We start from the raw sequence: 16,771 nt of genomic DNA on the forward strand, positions 1-16,771 counted from the left end.
GAAGAATTCCACCTGGATTTCAACAATTTCCACCCCACCATCAACCTGAGCCTGGACCAGTCCACACAAGAGATCCACGTCCTGGACACTACAGTGCAAATAAGCGACGGTCACATAACCACCACCCTATACCGGAAACCTACTGACCACTATACTTATCTACATGCCTCCAGCTTCCATCCAGGACACATCACACGATGCATTGTCTCTAACCAAGCCTTAAGATACACCCGCATTTGCTCCAATCCCTCAGGCAGAGACAAACACCTACAAGATCTCTATCAAGCATTCTTAAAACTACAATATCCACCTGGGGAAGTGAGGAAACAGATTGACACAGTGAGACAGGTACCCAGAAATCACCTACTACAGGACAGGCCCAACAAGGAAAACAACAGAACACTACTGGCCATCACATACAGCCCCCAGCTAAAACCTCTCCAGTGCACCATCAACGATCTACAACCTATCCTAGAAAACGATCCCCCACTCTCACAAGCCTTGGGAGGCAGGCCAATCCTCGCTTACAGACAGCCACCCACCCTGAAGCAAATACTCACCAGCAACTACACATCACACCACATAAACACTAATCCAGAACCAATCCCTGTAACAAACGCTGTTGCCTTCTCTGTCCCCGTATCTACAATAGCGACACCATCACAGGACCCAAACACACCAGCCACACCATCAGAGGCTCATTCACTTGCACATCTACTAATGTGATATATGCCATCATGTGCCAGCAATGCCCCTCTGCCATGTACATTGCCCAAACTGGACAGTCTCTACGTAAAAGGATAAATGGACAGAAATCAGACATCGGGAATCGTAACATACAAAAGCTAGTAGGAGAACACTTCAATTTTCCTGGACACTCAACAACAGATTTAAAAGTAGTCATCGTTCAAAGAGAAACTGCTGAGCTACAATTCATTTGCAAACTTAACACCATCGATTTGGGCTTGAATAGGGACTGGGAGTGGCTGGCTCACTACAAAAGCAATTTTCCCTCTCTTGGTATTGATACCCCCTCATCAATTATTGGGAGTGGACCACGTCCACCTTGATTGAATTGGCCATGTCAACACTGGTTCTCCACTTGTAAGGTAACTCCCGTCTCTTCATATGCCAATATATATTTACGCCTGTATCTGTAATTTTCACTCCATGCATCTGAAGAAGTGGGTTTTTCACCCATGAAAGCTTATGTGCAAATAATCTGTTCGTTTTTAACGTGCCACCGGATTCATTGTTGTTTTTGTGGATACAGGCTAACACGGCTACCCCTCTAATACAAAGTACAAAATAAATCCCATATATCATGCTGTATGTCTGCAGATATCAGGAAGCAGAGACTTTACATCACTCCAGCAAGATCTGTACCATCCCTTTTCTCACCAGCCTTTGTTTGTCTGTCAGCTACTGTAAACATGAGGTATTCAGCACTCCCCTCCCAATCCTTCCTTTCCAATATCTCTGTTTCTTCCATCTTCCCAACATTTCTGCTTCATCCACAAAGGGGAGGAATTAAAAGATTAAATGAAAAGGAAGACGTAATGAATTCCTTCAATACAAGTGGATAATAAAAGCAACAACCACGCTTTACAAATCCTGGCTCCCTTTTAATATTTTTATTGCTAGCCTTTCATAATATGTTTAAAGCATAAGAGTGAAATTAAACATAAAAAATTTTAAGGGCAGCCATTTCAGCTGCTAATTAAAATAAAATCCTAAGGTGATGCTATGCTGGTCAAGAATATTTTTTATTTTCATTTGCAGCCACCATGAGTAATTAGGGAGTAGTCAAAAAAACAGGATATGCAAAGGTATGTCTGTAACATGAACGGTTATTAAAGGCAAAAAAGCAGTTTTGACGAGTCAAACGATTTTAAATCCATCTTTCAAGTAAAGCCACAGAGATATACAATTTTGACCAATAAGTAATATAGATTAAGGAAGGGTAAAATCTAACCCACATTTTTTATCCACATAATAGATCATCTGCACTTGAACAAAAATTCTCTGTATTATAATGAATTATAATTAGCTCTTCAACTAAAAATATAATTGAATTGTGCTGGCGAAAATTATTATCTCCTTACTGTGTGATGCTGACTGTTAGTAGGGACTAAATTTTTTCATTATTCTCATGTCATTCTTCCCTTCTCATAAATACATTACAGTTGAACTCACACCATCTTGCTCAGCACTGTCTGTTTGAAAAAGAATGTGGAATACTAACCATGGAGAAGTAATGTTTTAAAAGAATACCACATTAGCATGAATTGCAAGGAATTACCCATAAATAATTATGGGAGCAACATGGCTCCCATAATTCTGCAAATCATACTATAAATTAACTTCAGTTACAAGTGCTGTTCACTTTCCTAGGCTACTGTTCAAACAAGTTAGGGCTGGGAAGGAAGGGTATAAGGAACAGAAGACCTATGATTTGGGTAAAATTTGGAAAGGAGTTCATTCAGGCATTGATTATAGCTAGGGCCCTACCAATTTCACTGCTGTGAAAAACGCAAGGTGGGCTGTGAAAAAGCCTTTCCCTGTGAAATCTGATGTCCCCTTGTTCGTAGGAGCACCCCAGCAAAGGAGGCTCCTAGCTCTGGCTGGGCTGGGGAGGGACAGGACTTGTGCATTCCCTGCATAGCCACTGTGGTGGTGGGGGGAGGGGGGAGAAGAGCAGACCCACCTTTGGGTGCCTCCCCCTGTTGCAGGATGCTCTGGGACTGTGCAGCAGCCCCAAAGGTTCCTGTAGTTGGAGGAGGCTTGTGGAGTTGGAGCCGATCTTCCCTGTGCTGCTGGGAGCGCCCCAGAAAAGGGGGCTCCTAGCTGCTAGTCCGGGCAGGGGAGAGACAGGACAGGACTTGCTCTTTCCCTGCAGGGCTGCTCTTGTGTATCTCTCCCAGATGCAGATAGCTCTGCAACCCCTCCTCCCCTCTCTGTCCAGCTCTGAAGGCAGCACAGAACTGAGGGTGGCAATCCCATGACCCCCCCTACACCAGGTTTGTGATCCCCCCGCCGGTTTACAACATCCTGAAATTTCAGATTAAAACATCTGAAAACGTGAAATTAACCAATTTTCAGTTCCTATGGCCGTGAAATTGACCATAATGGATCATGAATTTAGTAGGGCCCTAATTATAGCCTCTTCCTACCGGATCCTGACACTTAACATTAAATATTCTATATCAGATGAACACCTCCAAAAAATTCTAAGTCAAGGTGGATGCCAACTTAACTTTCACTATTAAGTGGCAAAAGGTGGACAGGAAAGCCCAATAACTTCAACTGAAGACCTGCTTTACAGAAACTTTGGAAAACACTCTATTTAGAAACAATTGTGTTACTATATATATTTTTTCCCTTACCTTTTTGTGTATTAATAGAGACATCTATATGAAGAGAAATTGAGATTTAGAAGGTGCATGCTGTGACATTGCACTCCATAATGTTTTATGGAAACATGCTTATAAGTGTAAATATGATGTAACTGGACTATGCTTTATGCAAAGGGTCTCTTGTAAGGTATCATTACAAAGCTTATAATCTACTGAGTGTGTTCAACATATTTGTATGTATGTATCATTCTTGTAACTAAAGCTAGAAATATAAAGTATAACTCTGATGTACTACTGTAATTATGCAAAGTGTGGGCCACTGATGATGGTTTAGAATCTTGATGCCTCCCCTTGACTAGGACAATTGGTTGTAAATGACTCTGTTTACTTGCAAGCCTTCCTGTGTTCCTGTAAGCCAGCCCAGGAAGAATGGTGGAATCCATCTTAAACCTGGTGTTTTTCTATTTAGAAGGATGGGTGGGGATCCAGAGAGACAAAAGATTCCTGCCTTGTGCCAAAGCTATGAAAGGGGGTGGAGGAGAACAAAGGGGGGTCCCAGCCATGAAAAAGACCCTGCTTTTCACCTAAGATGCCTGCTAAAACTAACAAGGACTGTACCAGGGGAAAGGATTGGGCCAAGACTAGGAAGGAGTCTAGTCTGTAAAAGAAGCTTATTGGAACATCTCTGAGGGTGAGATTTACCTGTAAACAGTTTCTAAATGGATTAGGCTTAGCCATGAGTGTTTTATTTTGCTTTGTAACTTACTTTGTTCTTTCTGTTATTACTTGAAACCACTTAAATCCTACTTTTTTACACTTAATAAAATCACTTTTGTGTATCAGTAAACCCAGAGGAAGTAATTAATATCTGTGAGAGCAAACAGCTGTGCATATCTCTCTATCAGTGTTATAGAGGGTAGACAATTTATGAGTTTACCTTGTATAAGCTTAATACAGAGTAAAAAGGATTTATTTGGGTTTCGATCCCATTGGGAGCTGGGTGTCTGGGTGCTGGACGCAGGTAACCTGCTGAGCAGTTTTTGGTTAAAGCATGCAGCTTTGGGGGCGTGGACCAAACCCAGGTCTGTGTTACAGCAGGCTAGAATGTCTAGATCAACAAGGCAGGGTTCTGGAGTCCCAAGCTGCCAGGGAAAACAGGCTCAGAGGTAATTCCAGCACATCACGTGACAGTCCCAAGGGGGTCTCTATGACCGAACCCGTCACACCTGCATTTGCTAGTTTTTCCCTACCAACTCACAATATTTTGTGATTATTATTTATACTACAGTAGTGGTCAAAAGCCTCAATCAGGAACACAGCCCAATTAGGAGATATATTGGAAGCAAAGAAATTGCTTAGAAACATGTTAAAGAACGAGTACCTGGTAAGAGCCTTCTCATGTAATCCATTTAGCTTGCAAGCAGAAAAATTTAGTATCACTAGAATTAGAAACAATGAGTGTATCTTTTAAAAGAGGATCTCTAAGAATAATTTTATTCTTGAGTTTAAGTGTTGACACATACCAGTAGGAGTACATTTTCAAAGACCCGAATAGCAAGAGATGTTAAGAGTAACAAGAAGGGTTTCTTCAGGTATGTTTGCAATGAGAAGAAAGTCAAGGGAAGTGTCGGCCCCTTACTGAATGAGGGAGGCAACCTAGTGACAGAGGATGTGGAAAAAGCTAATGTACTCAATACTTTTTTTGCCTCTGTCTTCACGAACAAGGTTAGCTCCCAGACTACTGCACTGGGCAGCACAGCATGGGGAGGAGGTGACCAGCCCTCTGTGGAGAAAAGTGGTTCGGGACTATTTAGAAAAGCTGGACGTGCACAAGTCCATGGAGCCGGATGCATTGCATCCGAGAGTGCAAAAGGAGTTGGCGGATGTGATTGCAGAGCCATTGTCCATTATCTTTGAAAACTCATGGCGATCCGGGAAGTCCCGGACGACTGGAAAAAGGCTAATGTAGTGCCCATCTTTAAAAAAGGGAAGGAGGAGGATCCTGGGAACTACAGGCCAGTCAGCCTCACCTCAGTCCCTGGAAAAATCATGGAATAGATCCTCAAGGAATCAATTCTGAAGCACTTATAGGAGAGGAAAGTGATCAGGAACAGTCAGCATAGAATCCCCAAGGGCAAGTCTCGCCTGACTAATCTAATTGCCTTCTATGACGAGATAACTGGTTCTGTGGATGAAGGGAAAGCCGTGGACGTGTCGTTCCTTCACTTTAGCAAAGCTTTTGACAAGGTCTCCCACAGTATTCTTGTTAGCAAGTTAAAGTATGGGCTGGATGAATGCACTATAAGGTGGGTAGAAAGTTGGCTAGATTGTCGGGCTCAACAGGTAGTGATCAATGGCTCCATGTCTAGTTGGCAGCCAGTATCAAGCGGAGTGCCCCAAGGGTCGGTCCTGGGGCCGGTTTTGTTCAATATCTTCATAAATGATCTGGAGGATGGTGTGGATTGCACCCTCAGCAAGTTTGCAGATGACACTAAACTGGGAGGAGTGGTAGATATGCTGGAGGGTAGGGATAGGATACAGAGTGCCCGAGACAAATTGGAGGATTGGGCCAAAAGAAATCTGATGAGGTTCAACAAGGACAAGTGCAGAGTCCTGCACTTAGGATGGAAGAATCCAATACACCAATACAGACTAGGGACTGAATGGCTAGGCAGCAATTCTGCAGAAAAGGACCTAGGGGTTACAGTGGACGAGAAGCTGGATATGAGTCAACAGTGTTCCCTTGTTGCCAAGAAGGCCAATGGCATTTTGGCATGTATAAGTAGGGGCACTGCCAGCAGATCGAGGGACGTGATCGTCCCCCTCTATTCGACATTGGTGAGGCCTCATCTGGAGTACTGTGTCCAGTTTTGGGCCCCACACTACAAGAAGGATGTGGAAAAATTGGAGAGAGTCCAGCAGAGGGCAACAAAAATGATTAGGGGTCTGGAACACATGAGTTATGAGGAGAGGCTGAAGGAACTGGGATTGTTTAGGCTACAGAAGAGAAGAATGAGGGGGGATTTGATAGCGGCTTTCAACTACCTGAAAGGGGGTTCCAAAGAGGATGGATCTAGATTACTCTCAGTGATAGCAGATGACAGGACAAGGAGTAATGGTCTCAAGTTGCAGTGGGGGAGATTTAGGTTGGATATTAGGAAAAACTTTTTCACTAGGAGGGTGGTGAAACACTGGAATGCATTACCTAAGGAGGTGGTGGAATCTGCTTCCTTAGAAGTTTTTAAGGTCAGGCTTGACAAAGCCCTGGCTGGGATGATTTAATTGGGGGTCGGTCCTGCTTTGAGCAGGGGGTTGGACTAGATGACCTCCTGAGGTCCCTTCCAACCCTGATATTCTATGATTTTATGACGACAGGAACCATACTTTCCCAACTAAAGTCAAAAGGTATTACACAGCAAAAAATTTAGGGGAAAAAAGTTACTGCCATCAATGTGTTGTGGAGACCCTTTATATAGGTTAGTGAAACAGGGAGCTCACAAGATATTCTTGATGTTCCTGGTAAGTAAAATTTAAAAAGCTGTTTATATAATGTTATGGGAGTGAAAAAAAGGGTCAAATTTTTTAATTATTATGATTGTCACAGGTTTTTGGGCTATACTCCCAACAGAAATTTACAAATGAAGCTATACTTATAAAAGTTAGGGAACTGGAGTTTTACAAAGCTATTCAGCCCAAAACCTCATTTCAAAAAGTCAGGTCAAAGGAGCAACAAATAAAAAGATACATAAAAGTAGACATTTCTGTATAGCTTGTTTGTTTATTTATTTTTGATTGAGTCTGCATGAGCTGATAGTTTGAAACAGATAAAAATTCATCCACCAGGAGACTTTTGAGGCCTCCAGAACTCATATAATTTAGGTTTAATTCCTGTATGGAAATCTAGATCTCAGTGGCAAGAGGCATGGGCTTTAAAACCAACAGCATAGATTTTAAGTGGTTAGGACCTTTCTATAACAGTGTTCAAGAACTCAGAATTATAGTGGTAAATGAGGAAAGAAGTGGACCAAATGAAGACAAAAAGTTATAAACAGCTTTTAAATAGCATATTTGATACTCAATACAAATCTTAAAGTTTAGCTACAAAATACATACATTCCTGACAGAAGATTTAAAACTTTACAACGGCTTGCCTAAATGGGAAATTCATATGGAAGATAGTGTAAAACAGCTAGGCTGTGCATTTAAAGCACAATACCTATCTCACACTTCCAAAGTCAATTACTCTGAATTATATAAAGGCATTCACTGTGGAATAATAGTGTTCACCCAGGGAGTTAATGCTGAATAGCTATTCAGGGACAGCTATTCCACACTAGCTATTCTGGGCTTTTTTCCCATGTAGACAAGTCCTAAGGGAATGATAATGTACTTGGAAGTACAGCCAGAGGTAGAATCAAACTGGATAGATCTCTGCTTCCCCTGTTCTCAACTTCACTTTATAAATTCAATTTACTCTTAACCCTCTGTTATCAGTTAAAAGACAGGAAGATCTGCATGCCACCACAGTGAATACTTTTAGAGGTAAAATTACAACTGATTACAGAAAATTAAAGTTCCAGATATGGTATGCCTTAATCTTGGTCACCAGATATCCTTGCAAAAACCTGAAATCAAAGGTCTCTTGGTGTCTGGAGGTGTAATTTGCAAACCTGCAACATCCTCCTACATCGGCTGGCAATATTCTCTCTCCAGATATTTTGCCTTTGGCCTAACAACAGATTTACCTATATGGGAAAATACCTAATTAGACTACCTTTTCCATTTTTGGGACTTTACCATCTGAATATATTTTAAGTGCCTTAATTCCCAATTAAAACTTCTAGTTTTAAGTACTTATCTTTTCAAAAGTTTAATGTAAGTTTCAAAACCATCTAAAACGAAGCATAACATCTCCAGTTTTGACCTATTCTAGCAACTACTCAGCAACAACAAAACTCAATTTTCTACCTTTTCCACTCATGGAGTACATATGGACTCTGGATGGAAGCAGGTTGTGCCCTTGATAACAGTGATTAATGAAGCCAAAGACCCACCTGGATAGTCTTTAAGCCAATATCACAGAGCTTTTGGATCTTTCTGTAGATGAAAGGAAGAGTTTAGGGGATTTCCTAAAGTCCTTAGTCCTGTCCAAGTAGAATGCTTGTGTCCTTCTAACATCTAGCATATGCAGAATCATCTCCCTGTTGTCACAATGTGGTTTTGCGAAAAAAAAAACAGGGAGATGGATCTGTTGATTCGTATGGAAAGTGCAGAGAAAGTAGGGACAAACTTGGGATATGACTTTAGAATTACTTTATCTTTAAAAAAGGCCGTTAACGGTGGGTGAGCCATCAGGGCTGCTATTTCTCCTATGCGCCTAGCCGAGGTGATGGCAATTAGAAATGTTGTCACCATGGACGGGTGTAAGAGAGAGCAAGTTGCCATGGACTCAAAGGGAGGTCTAATCAAAGCCCTGAGAACTAGGTTAAGGTCCCAGGCTGGAGCGGGTGGTATCACATGTGGGAAGAGATTCCAAATGCCCTTAAGGAATCTACACGTCAGCGGGTGAGCAAACACCAAAGTACATCTCTATCTGCTAGTGGAAAACAGTTTTCACCAGGAAATGTACCTTAAGGGAGCTGAGTGAGAGTTTTGACCTCTTGAGGTCTAAAATGTCGTGCAAAATCAGAGGGAGGGAAGATGAGGTTGGGTCTATGTGTTTAGAATGACAACAAACTTCAAATTGTTTCAATTTTGTAGGTAAGTATGTTGCGTGGTCAACTTTTGGGTGTGTAGCAACACATCTTTCAGCTCGTCAGAGCATTCTGCTTCTAAGCCTTGGAACTAAGAAGGAGCCAAGCCTGGAGGTGGAGGACCAGGACCCGCAGGTTGGGGGAAAAGGATCAGCCCATTGTATTGAGAGAGCAGGTGAGGAATGCGCTGAAGAGGAACAGGAGGGCATACTGCCATCTGTGTCAGGTAAGGGAGCCACACTGGTCATGGCCAGGAGGGGCAATCAGAATAACACTAGCTTTGTCTCTTTGAATTTTCAACAGGACCTTGGATAGAAGAGGAAACTGGGAAAAGGCATACAAGAGGGCCCCGTCCCATGTGAGGATGAGGGCGTCTTCCTGTGAATGTTTCCCCAGGCCGGCCCTGGAGCAGTAACAAGCACACTTCTTGTTCCGGTAAGTAGCGAACAGATTCGTAGTTAGGGTTCCCCAAACGGCGAATATATCTTGAAGCCCTTTGGAGTTCAATATCTACTCATTGGGAGTGCCACAGGAGCACAAACAGATTGTCGGCTGTCACGTTCTGTATCCCTAGTAGACAGAAGGCTGAGATGAGCACATTGTGATGGATGCACCAATTCCCAAGTTTGAGTGCTTCCTTGCAAAGGGAGGGAGATCTGGCACGCACTTGGCAATTTACGTACAACATACAAGTCATATTAAGTTCCTCATGATTTGTGTGTGGGTGTTCTTGATGAAAGGCAGAAAGTGTGAACAGGCATTCCTGACAGCCCTTAGCTCCAAAAGAGTGATATGGAAGGTCATTTCTGCGGAAGGAAATTTGCCCTGACCCTTGTGGTTGTGTAGGTGAGCTCCCCAGCCTATTAGGGAGGCATCCGTCCCAGGGTGGTGAGTCTGCGTAGTGGGAGGAATGCTCTCGCTTGTACCACATCAAGGTTGGTGCTGATAAACTCCAGTCACTATACCGGGGTTAGTGTGCAGCTACAATAAAGACAACCTTGGAGAATACCCTGGGTGGAGCAGTCTGTATTGATAATGGTCCTGTCCCAAACGTAAATCATAGGAAATCTCCTGTGCGATGGACGTATTGAGATATGGAAGTAGACATCTTGTAGGCTGACGGCTGGAAATCAATCTCCTTGCTCTATAGCTGGAATAATGGCTGCTAGTGTGACCATCTTTAACATCTGCGCCTTCCAGTATTTGTTTAATGCCCTTAGATCTAGAATGGGCTCCAACCTCCCTTCACCTTGGGGATCAGGAAATAATGAGAGTAAAACCCCTTGCTCCTGAGTTGCACTTGGACTGGTTCACTGGCCCCTAAGCATAACAAATTATATATTTCCTGATGAACTAGGTTCTCATGAGAAGGGTCCCTGAAGCAGGACAGGGAAGGAGGGTTGGAATGGGGGAGGGACATTAATTGAATGGCGTAACTCTTCAAAATGATCTCCAGGACACATCTGTCAGAGGTGATATTCTCCCAACTACTGTGAAGTAGGGCCAGGTGAATTCTGAAGGGGCATGACAGGTGTGTAGGTGGCAGCTGACACTGCAAGGTATAATTGTTCAGGCCCTCGACCAACCTGTCAAAAGTGCTTAGAAGAGGCGGTTTGAGAGGTCACAGACTGGGGTGCAGACTGCTTCCGCTTTTGAGCCCTCGTCCTCTTACACCGTGGCTTGTAACAGCACTGAGATGGTGGGTATTGAGGAGATTGTGACCTGTGCTGTGGCTGAAGGTATATCTTCTCTTCTGTTCCACAGTGTAGATTCCTAGGGAGCATAATGTGGTCTGGGAATCCTTCAGGATGTGGAGAGAAGAATCTGTCTTCTCCGCGAAGAGTTTGAGCCCTTCAAACTGGAAGCCTTCTGCAGCTCTTTGGGCAATCCACAAAGGTGTAGCCAAGAAGCCCGCCTCAGTACCACTGTCATGGAGACTGGGTGGGCAGCTGTATCAGCTACATCCAGTGCTGTCTCTAGCACCAGTCTGGCTATTAACTAACCCTCTCTAAGAATGGTCTGAAACTGTTCTTTTTGTATCTCCAGTAAATGTTCTAGAAATGCACTGAGTTTCCCATAATTAATAAAATTGTATTTGACCATGACAGTTTGGTAATTCGTGACTCTATATGGTAATGTAATGGTAATACACCATCTTGTCAAGCCCGATTGTATGGGGTCAACTTGGCATTATGTTGTGTGCTTCGTGCATTCACTATGATGGAGTTGGGCTGCGGATGTTGAAACAAAGTCTGCCTCTTTGGGACAGATGTAGTAATTTTTTAAAATTATTTTTATTTTTGGCTCTGATGCTGGTTGGTGCGATGGAGGCTGGTGTCTGTCAGATGACTTCGGTAGGATCTAGAATCACCTCATTAATTGGGAGAGCAATTCTGGATGAGGAGGAGGTGTGAAGAATATCCACCAACTTGTGATGTGTATCACTTGTGATGTGTATCTGCAACTTCCTGTAGGGGAATCTGCAGCTCATATGTCATCCACTTGGTAAAGTCCAGAAAATTCTTATAATCATCCCCAAGTGATGGGAGGGGAAGCAGTACAGCCTCATCAAGTGGAAATCAGGAGAAGCATGCTGGAGGGGTAGCTTCCCCTTCGAGTCCTTCTTCCTGTTCTGAGAAAGCTTCCTCCTCCCCTGGCTGAGGGGGCTTACCCCAGAGGGCCCATACCACCATTTGTGGAATTGGAGAAGACCCTTGTATTATGATGGTGGGCCAAAATGAGGAGCCAGAAATGACCTCCTCCTGGCCACTGTCTGACTCGTCACTGGGTAAGGGCAGCGCCAACTGGGGTATTGGTGATACACAGCCCGGTACCAAGAGCGATCCCAGGTGCTGGGATGTGCTCAGTACCGGGACCCTGGTACCAAGTAATGGGGATTGCGGTTCTTCCCCAACCATCAGGTCTCCAGGGTACCAGAGATCATGTAGTACCCTGGGCTCACTCGGTACCATGGAGGAGCGTCCATGGTACTTTGTCGGTAATGATGGTTGAGAAGATGCAGAGCACTCCTCAGATGAGAGTTTTGTTGTGCCTGGTAGAGAAAGTTTTGTTGGTGCCACTCTTTTAGAGATGGTACAGTCATGGTCTTTCCCTGGATACCAGGGCCACAGATCTCCAGGGTACCAGAGCTCATGTGGTACCATGGGCTCACTTGGAACTGCAGAGGAGTGTCTGTGGTATGTTGTCAGTACCGATGGTTGGGAAGGTGCGGGGCACTCCATAGATGGGAGTTTTGTCACACCTGATACCAAAGGGTTTCTTTGTGACGTTCTTTTAGAGACGGTATGGTAATTGTCTGTCTCCTTAGTGGGCGGTACCATTGCCTCAGAGCCTGACTGCGGAGCCCCTGGCTTCTCCAGGTGGTGCAGCCGGTGCCACAGAGCAGAGCTCACAGCGGAGGCCCCCATCTGGGTATCCTGCTTCAGAGCTGCTGGTACCGAGGTGGACGCACTGGGGAGCCCCTCTGGCTGACCAACTACTTGGAGCCCTTTTTATAAGCCTTTACAGGGGGAGTCTGCTGGTTTTGTCCACAACTTTACTCCCTTTGAAGTTAAAGGCTCCCTGGATGATCCGGGGTCAGCACCAGAGTTCCCTGGAGACTGAAGTGCCTTCTCCATAAGGAGGAGTTTTAACTTCAGCTCTCAGTTCCTGCAGACTGCTGTTTTAGCTGTGGCAGGTCAAGCACCACTGTGAGGCTCTCCCAGGCACCGTGAAAGTGTCTGGCCATTACAGGAATTGACTACTTGCAGGAGATGCACCTCTTGGAGCAGAGAGAGCCAGGCATGCCCCTGGGCGGGGAGCTATCATCCTCTAGCAGTGAGGAATGCAGAAAAAACATCTTTTTTACTACTCTTCTTTTCCTTTTTTTTTTTTAAACTGAAAAAAAAATTAAAGTATACTAAACGCCCAATGGGGGTGGGGGGAGGGAAGAGGGGAAAGCCCCCAGATAGAGCAGGAAACTAAATTTCTTTTACTTACTTACTTTCTTTTTTTTTTAAATCCCAAAGGAGCACGGTGGATTTGATTTAAATCAAATAGATTTAAATTACTAATCAGGAAGACTCTATTTAATCATGGATTTTTACATAAAAGTGCATTCTTGTTGGCTGTTATAACCTTAATACATATTCTTCACAACTCAGAGATAGATGTAGGTTTCATTTTTAGAAGGTACACACTATACATTTTTAAACAGTGATTTATTTTGAAAACTTTTCAGATTAGTTTTACAGCTATATCAGAAAATGAATGATTGTTTGGTTATTTCATTTACCAAAGGTAATTGAGGCAGATATTTATGAAGTCACTGGGAGGTGAACTATCTCCATTTCAACAGGTTAATCATTAATATTTGGAGGATTCTCTTGCTATGCTGTATTAGGAGGAGAACATCACCAGACAAACATTTAAATTGTTTTATTTAACTAAAACAACAACATTATGTAGTCTGAATTTTTTTCTTCAACAGCAAACATATAATATTTTAACAAAACAAGCACATGAATTGTTGAATTTAGTTAAACATTCAATTTTGTTAAAATCAGGGCTTTTTTTTGTTAAAATTGTTTTTAACTAAAATAGTTAATGAAATATTTAAAAAAAACCACAAAAATTTAATGGACTGTATCAGCCAGGTCAACATTAGATACTTAAAATATTGGCTTCTGCAGCTAACTTAGTTGTCTTCCCCTTCATTTTCCTGTTTGTTCATAATCTGGAAAAGAAAAACAAGCTTTCCTGCTTTTTCAGGTACCAAATGATTTCCCAGTTTGGAATGAATTAGTCCAAAGGAAGAAAATATTCTCTTTCTACACAGGCAGAAGAAGCTACTGCTGTTAAAAGGGGGATTATCACTTCAACAGTCTCTGAATCCAAATGCTTAAGTGACTTCCACCAGTTCACTGGTGTGACTTTCTTTAAAACATCATCATCAAACATATTTCTTGAATGGTTCACCCTTAGCTCTGAAGTTTATTATAGTTTGCATTATGGAGGGATGATTGCTGGATACATTTTATGTATTTTATCAAAAAAATCTGATTTAAATAAAATAAATCTGTTTTTTTTTTAAATCATTGATTTTTAGACACCCTGCAAAGAAGTAAAAAAAAAAAAAAAAGAAAAAAGGAAACACTAACTAACTATTAAGGAGAACAGAAAAACAAAAACAGCTACTACTTATGCTAATGACACAGATAAAGAAGGGACGACTGCTCACTCTGTTCAAGGCCAAAGGCAGTTGAGAAGGAAGTGAGCGGGGTTCACCAGCGCAGTGCTAGATAGCTTCAAGGCAGACCACCACGGTGGAGGGGAATGGAGAAGAGCACAGGCGCAGGCTCAACGGACACTGCTACCAAAAATCTCTGATTAGACGCGCAGGGGCGCACATACACCTACAGTGGAGCACCTATAGGGACATCACTCCAAGAACGAGGTTTTTATTGTCTCTTATCTATAATCAAAACTAAGTTTCAATTATTGGGTTACATTCTGCCTCTAGTTACAAATATACAACAACAGGCACACAGTGGAGGTGCACAGGTGTAACTGAAGGCAAAAATTTGACCTGCAAAATGTATCAGTGCTGATGCCTGAGAAGGAAAGAACTCAGTTTATCTTCCAGGTACTGTAGTATTATTCACTACCATAACAAGTTTTGACAACATGCCTTAATCATACTGCCTCAGAACATCGGTGACAGTGAAAATTTAGAAGAGGCGCTTATGTGAAGACAAAACATCTCAAAAGGTTATGCTAAAAACAAACAAAAAATCAGTTTTCTAACTTATGAAAGTCAAGTGACATTGTTATTAAAGTGGCAATATGCACATTTATACCATGCTTCTTACACCGTTTTCATTTCCAGAGGTTTACAAAACTATTTTTGATACACGATGTCTCTCACTTAGATGCTTCTATGGTATGCAACACCATAAAATCCAAACATGGGATAATTATTAACCATCTTTACCATCAGAAGAAAAGCAATTTACCTGTATGCAAGTGCTAATGCCCAAGCACATGCAGCACAGTAAAGACTGTCTTGCACCTTTGCCTTCTGGTTGTCACCAAACGTTTTTGTGGGAAAGAGACCAGTAGTTGGACTTTGATAAAGCAACACCGTTGACTTGACTGCAAAGAAAAACAAATCTTTTTAAGATTTCAATTTCCTCCAAGCCTAAATTAAGCTTAATGGGTGGGGGGGGGGGAGTTAGGAATAAACTGCAGACAACCTATAAGAGAACTACACAATGGAAATAAAAACAAGAGAAAAAACAAAAACAAACGAGAGACCCAAAAACAAGGTAATTTTCCCCCTACACATACATGCCATTGCTTTTATCAATCTCTCCTACACTAATATTTCTTCAAAATAAGTATTCAAAGCAACTTCTATGGATTAAAAATTAGTTTATAGCTATATCACAGCCTATTTACATTAAAACCAACTCAATGCAAGCCACTCCAATAATCTGAATTTGCTTGCATGGGCACTGCATTTTTTAAAATTTAATTTAAATAAAAGTCTACAGTATTTTGATTTGTCCCCAAAAGATTTCAAGGACAGACAGGGTTTAAAAAATCCTCTTTGCCCAATAGAAACAATTCTGGATTATACAGGCATTTTTCTTTTATACACATTGATCACTGTGCACTAAGGCTATTTCTACACTTGCCATTTAAAGCACAAAATGTCCCTTTTTTGCGCTAAAACTGTGGGAGTGTCTACACTTGATAATGACTTTTTGCGGTGAACTCAGAAGTTCACCGCAAAGAGAAAACCACCTTCACGAGAGGCATACAGTTCTTTCCACTGTTCTTTTTGTGCTGTTCTGAAAGTGAAGACATGTTCCACCTGTGCAAACACCTTTTGGTCTCCGGAGGATATCCCACAATTCCAAAAGCGACCCTCTGGGCAGCATCTCCACTGCTCTGACGCCAGGTAAAAGGATGTCCGCCCCTCCCACTGTAAGGCCCGGGAAGTTTGAAACTCCCTTTTCCTTTGCTTGTAGATGTGGTGGGAAAAGCAGCCAGACAGCAGAGGATTTTAAAAAATGCCTTGAAAGAAACAAGGAAGTAATGGGGCTGATGGGATATGAAGCAGTGCATCATGGGGCACTGAGCAGGGACCCAGAACGCCTTCTGTTCACCCCCCGCTTCCCACAAGACCTATCGAGAGAGCTGTACTGTGGGATAGCTGCCATACAGCGCAGCTCTCATCGACGATGGAAGTGCTGCTAGTGTAAACACTCTCTGACGCCTAAGGAACAGCAATCACACTGTGCAACTGGCCATAGGGTACTTTGGGAAGGGTTTGCAATGCCTCATGGGGCAGGCACAGCATCACGTGATGCAGGTTTCCCAATCCTATTACATTGCCAGCTCCTTTTCAACTGAAGAGTGTGTATGTGTGGGGGGAGACATGGGAGAAGAGTGTATTTTCCCAACATGTCCAGCTTTTTGGTTCTTAAATCGTCATCTGGGAAGAATTTTTAAATATATAAAAATGTCCAGCATTTTGCCATTATTATTTTTCCCATTTTTATCATTTTATCATTTCCTATTTTTATCATTCTAGAAAGAGAGTGAATGTTGATCATTCGAGAGAGTGCCCGCTTTTTCCCTCTAGCTCCCAGAGCT

The 16,771-nt window shown here is 42.5% G+C and overlaps 1 protein-coding gene across 4 annotated transcripts in view; it reads right to left on the reverse strand.

Moving 5' to 3' along the window:
* The window catches only part of PHKB (phosphorylase kinase regulatory subunit beta), a 216,756-nt gene that overhangs the window by 161,727 nt on the left and 38,258 nt on the right, over positions 1–16,771 (reverse strand). For all 4 annotated transcript variants that reach the window (XM_048816935.2, XM_048816937.2, XM_048816934.2 and 1 more), the window contains one exon: positions 15,124–15,262. In XM_048816935.2, the coding sequence (XP_048672892.1) occupies positions 15,124–15,262 (139 nt within the window). The remainder of the gene's footprint in view (positions 1–15,123; positions 15,263–16,771) is intronic.

Source organism: Caretta caretta, chromosome 12 (genome assembly GCF_965140235.1).
Source record: "Caretta caretta isolate rCarCar2 chromosome 12, rCarCar1.hap1, whole genome shotgun sequence".
NCBI classification, from domain to species: domain Eukaryota; kingdom Metazoa; phylum Chordata; order Testudines; family Cheloniidae; genus Caretta; species Caretta caretta.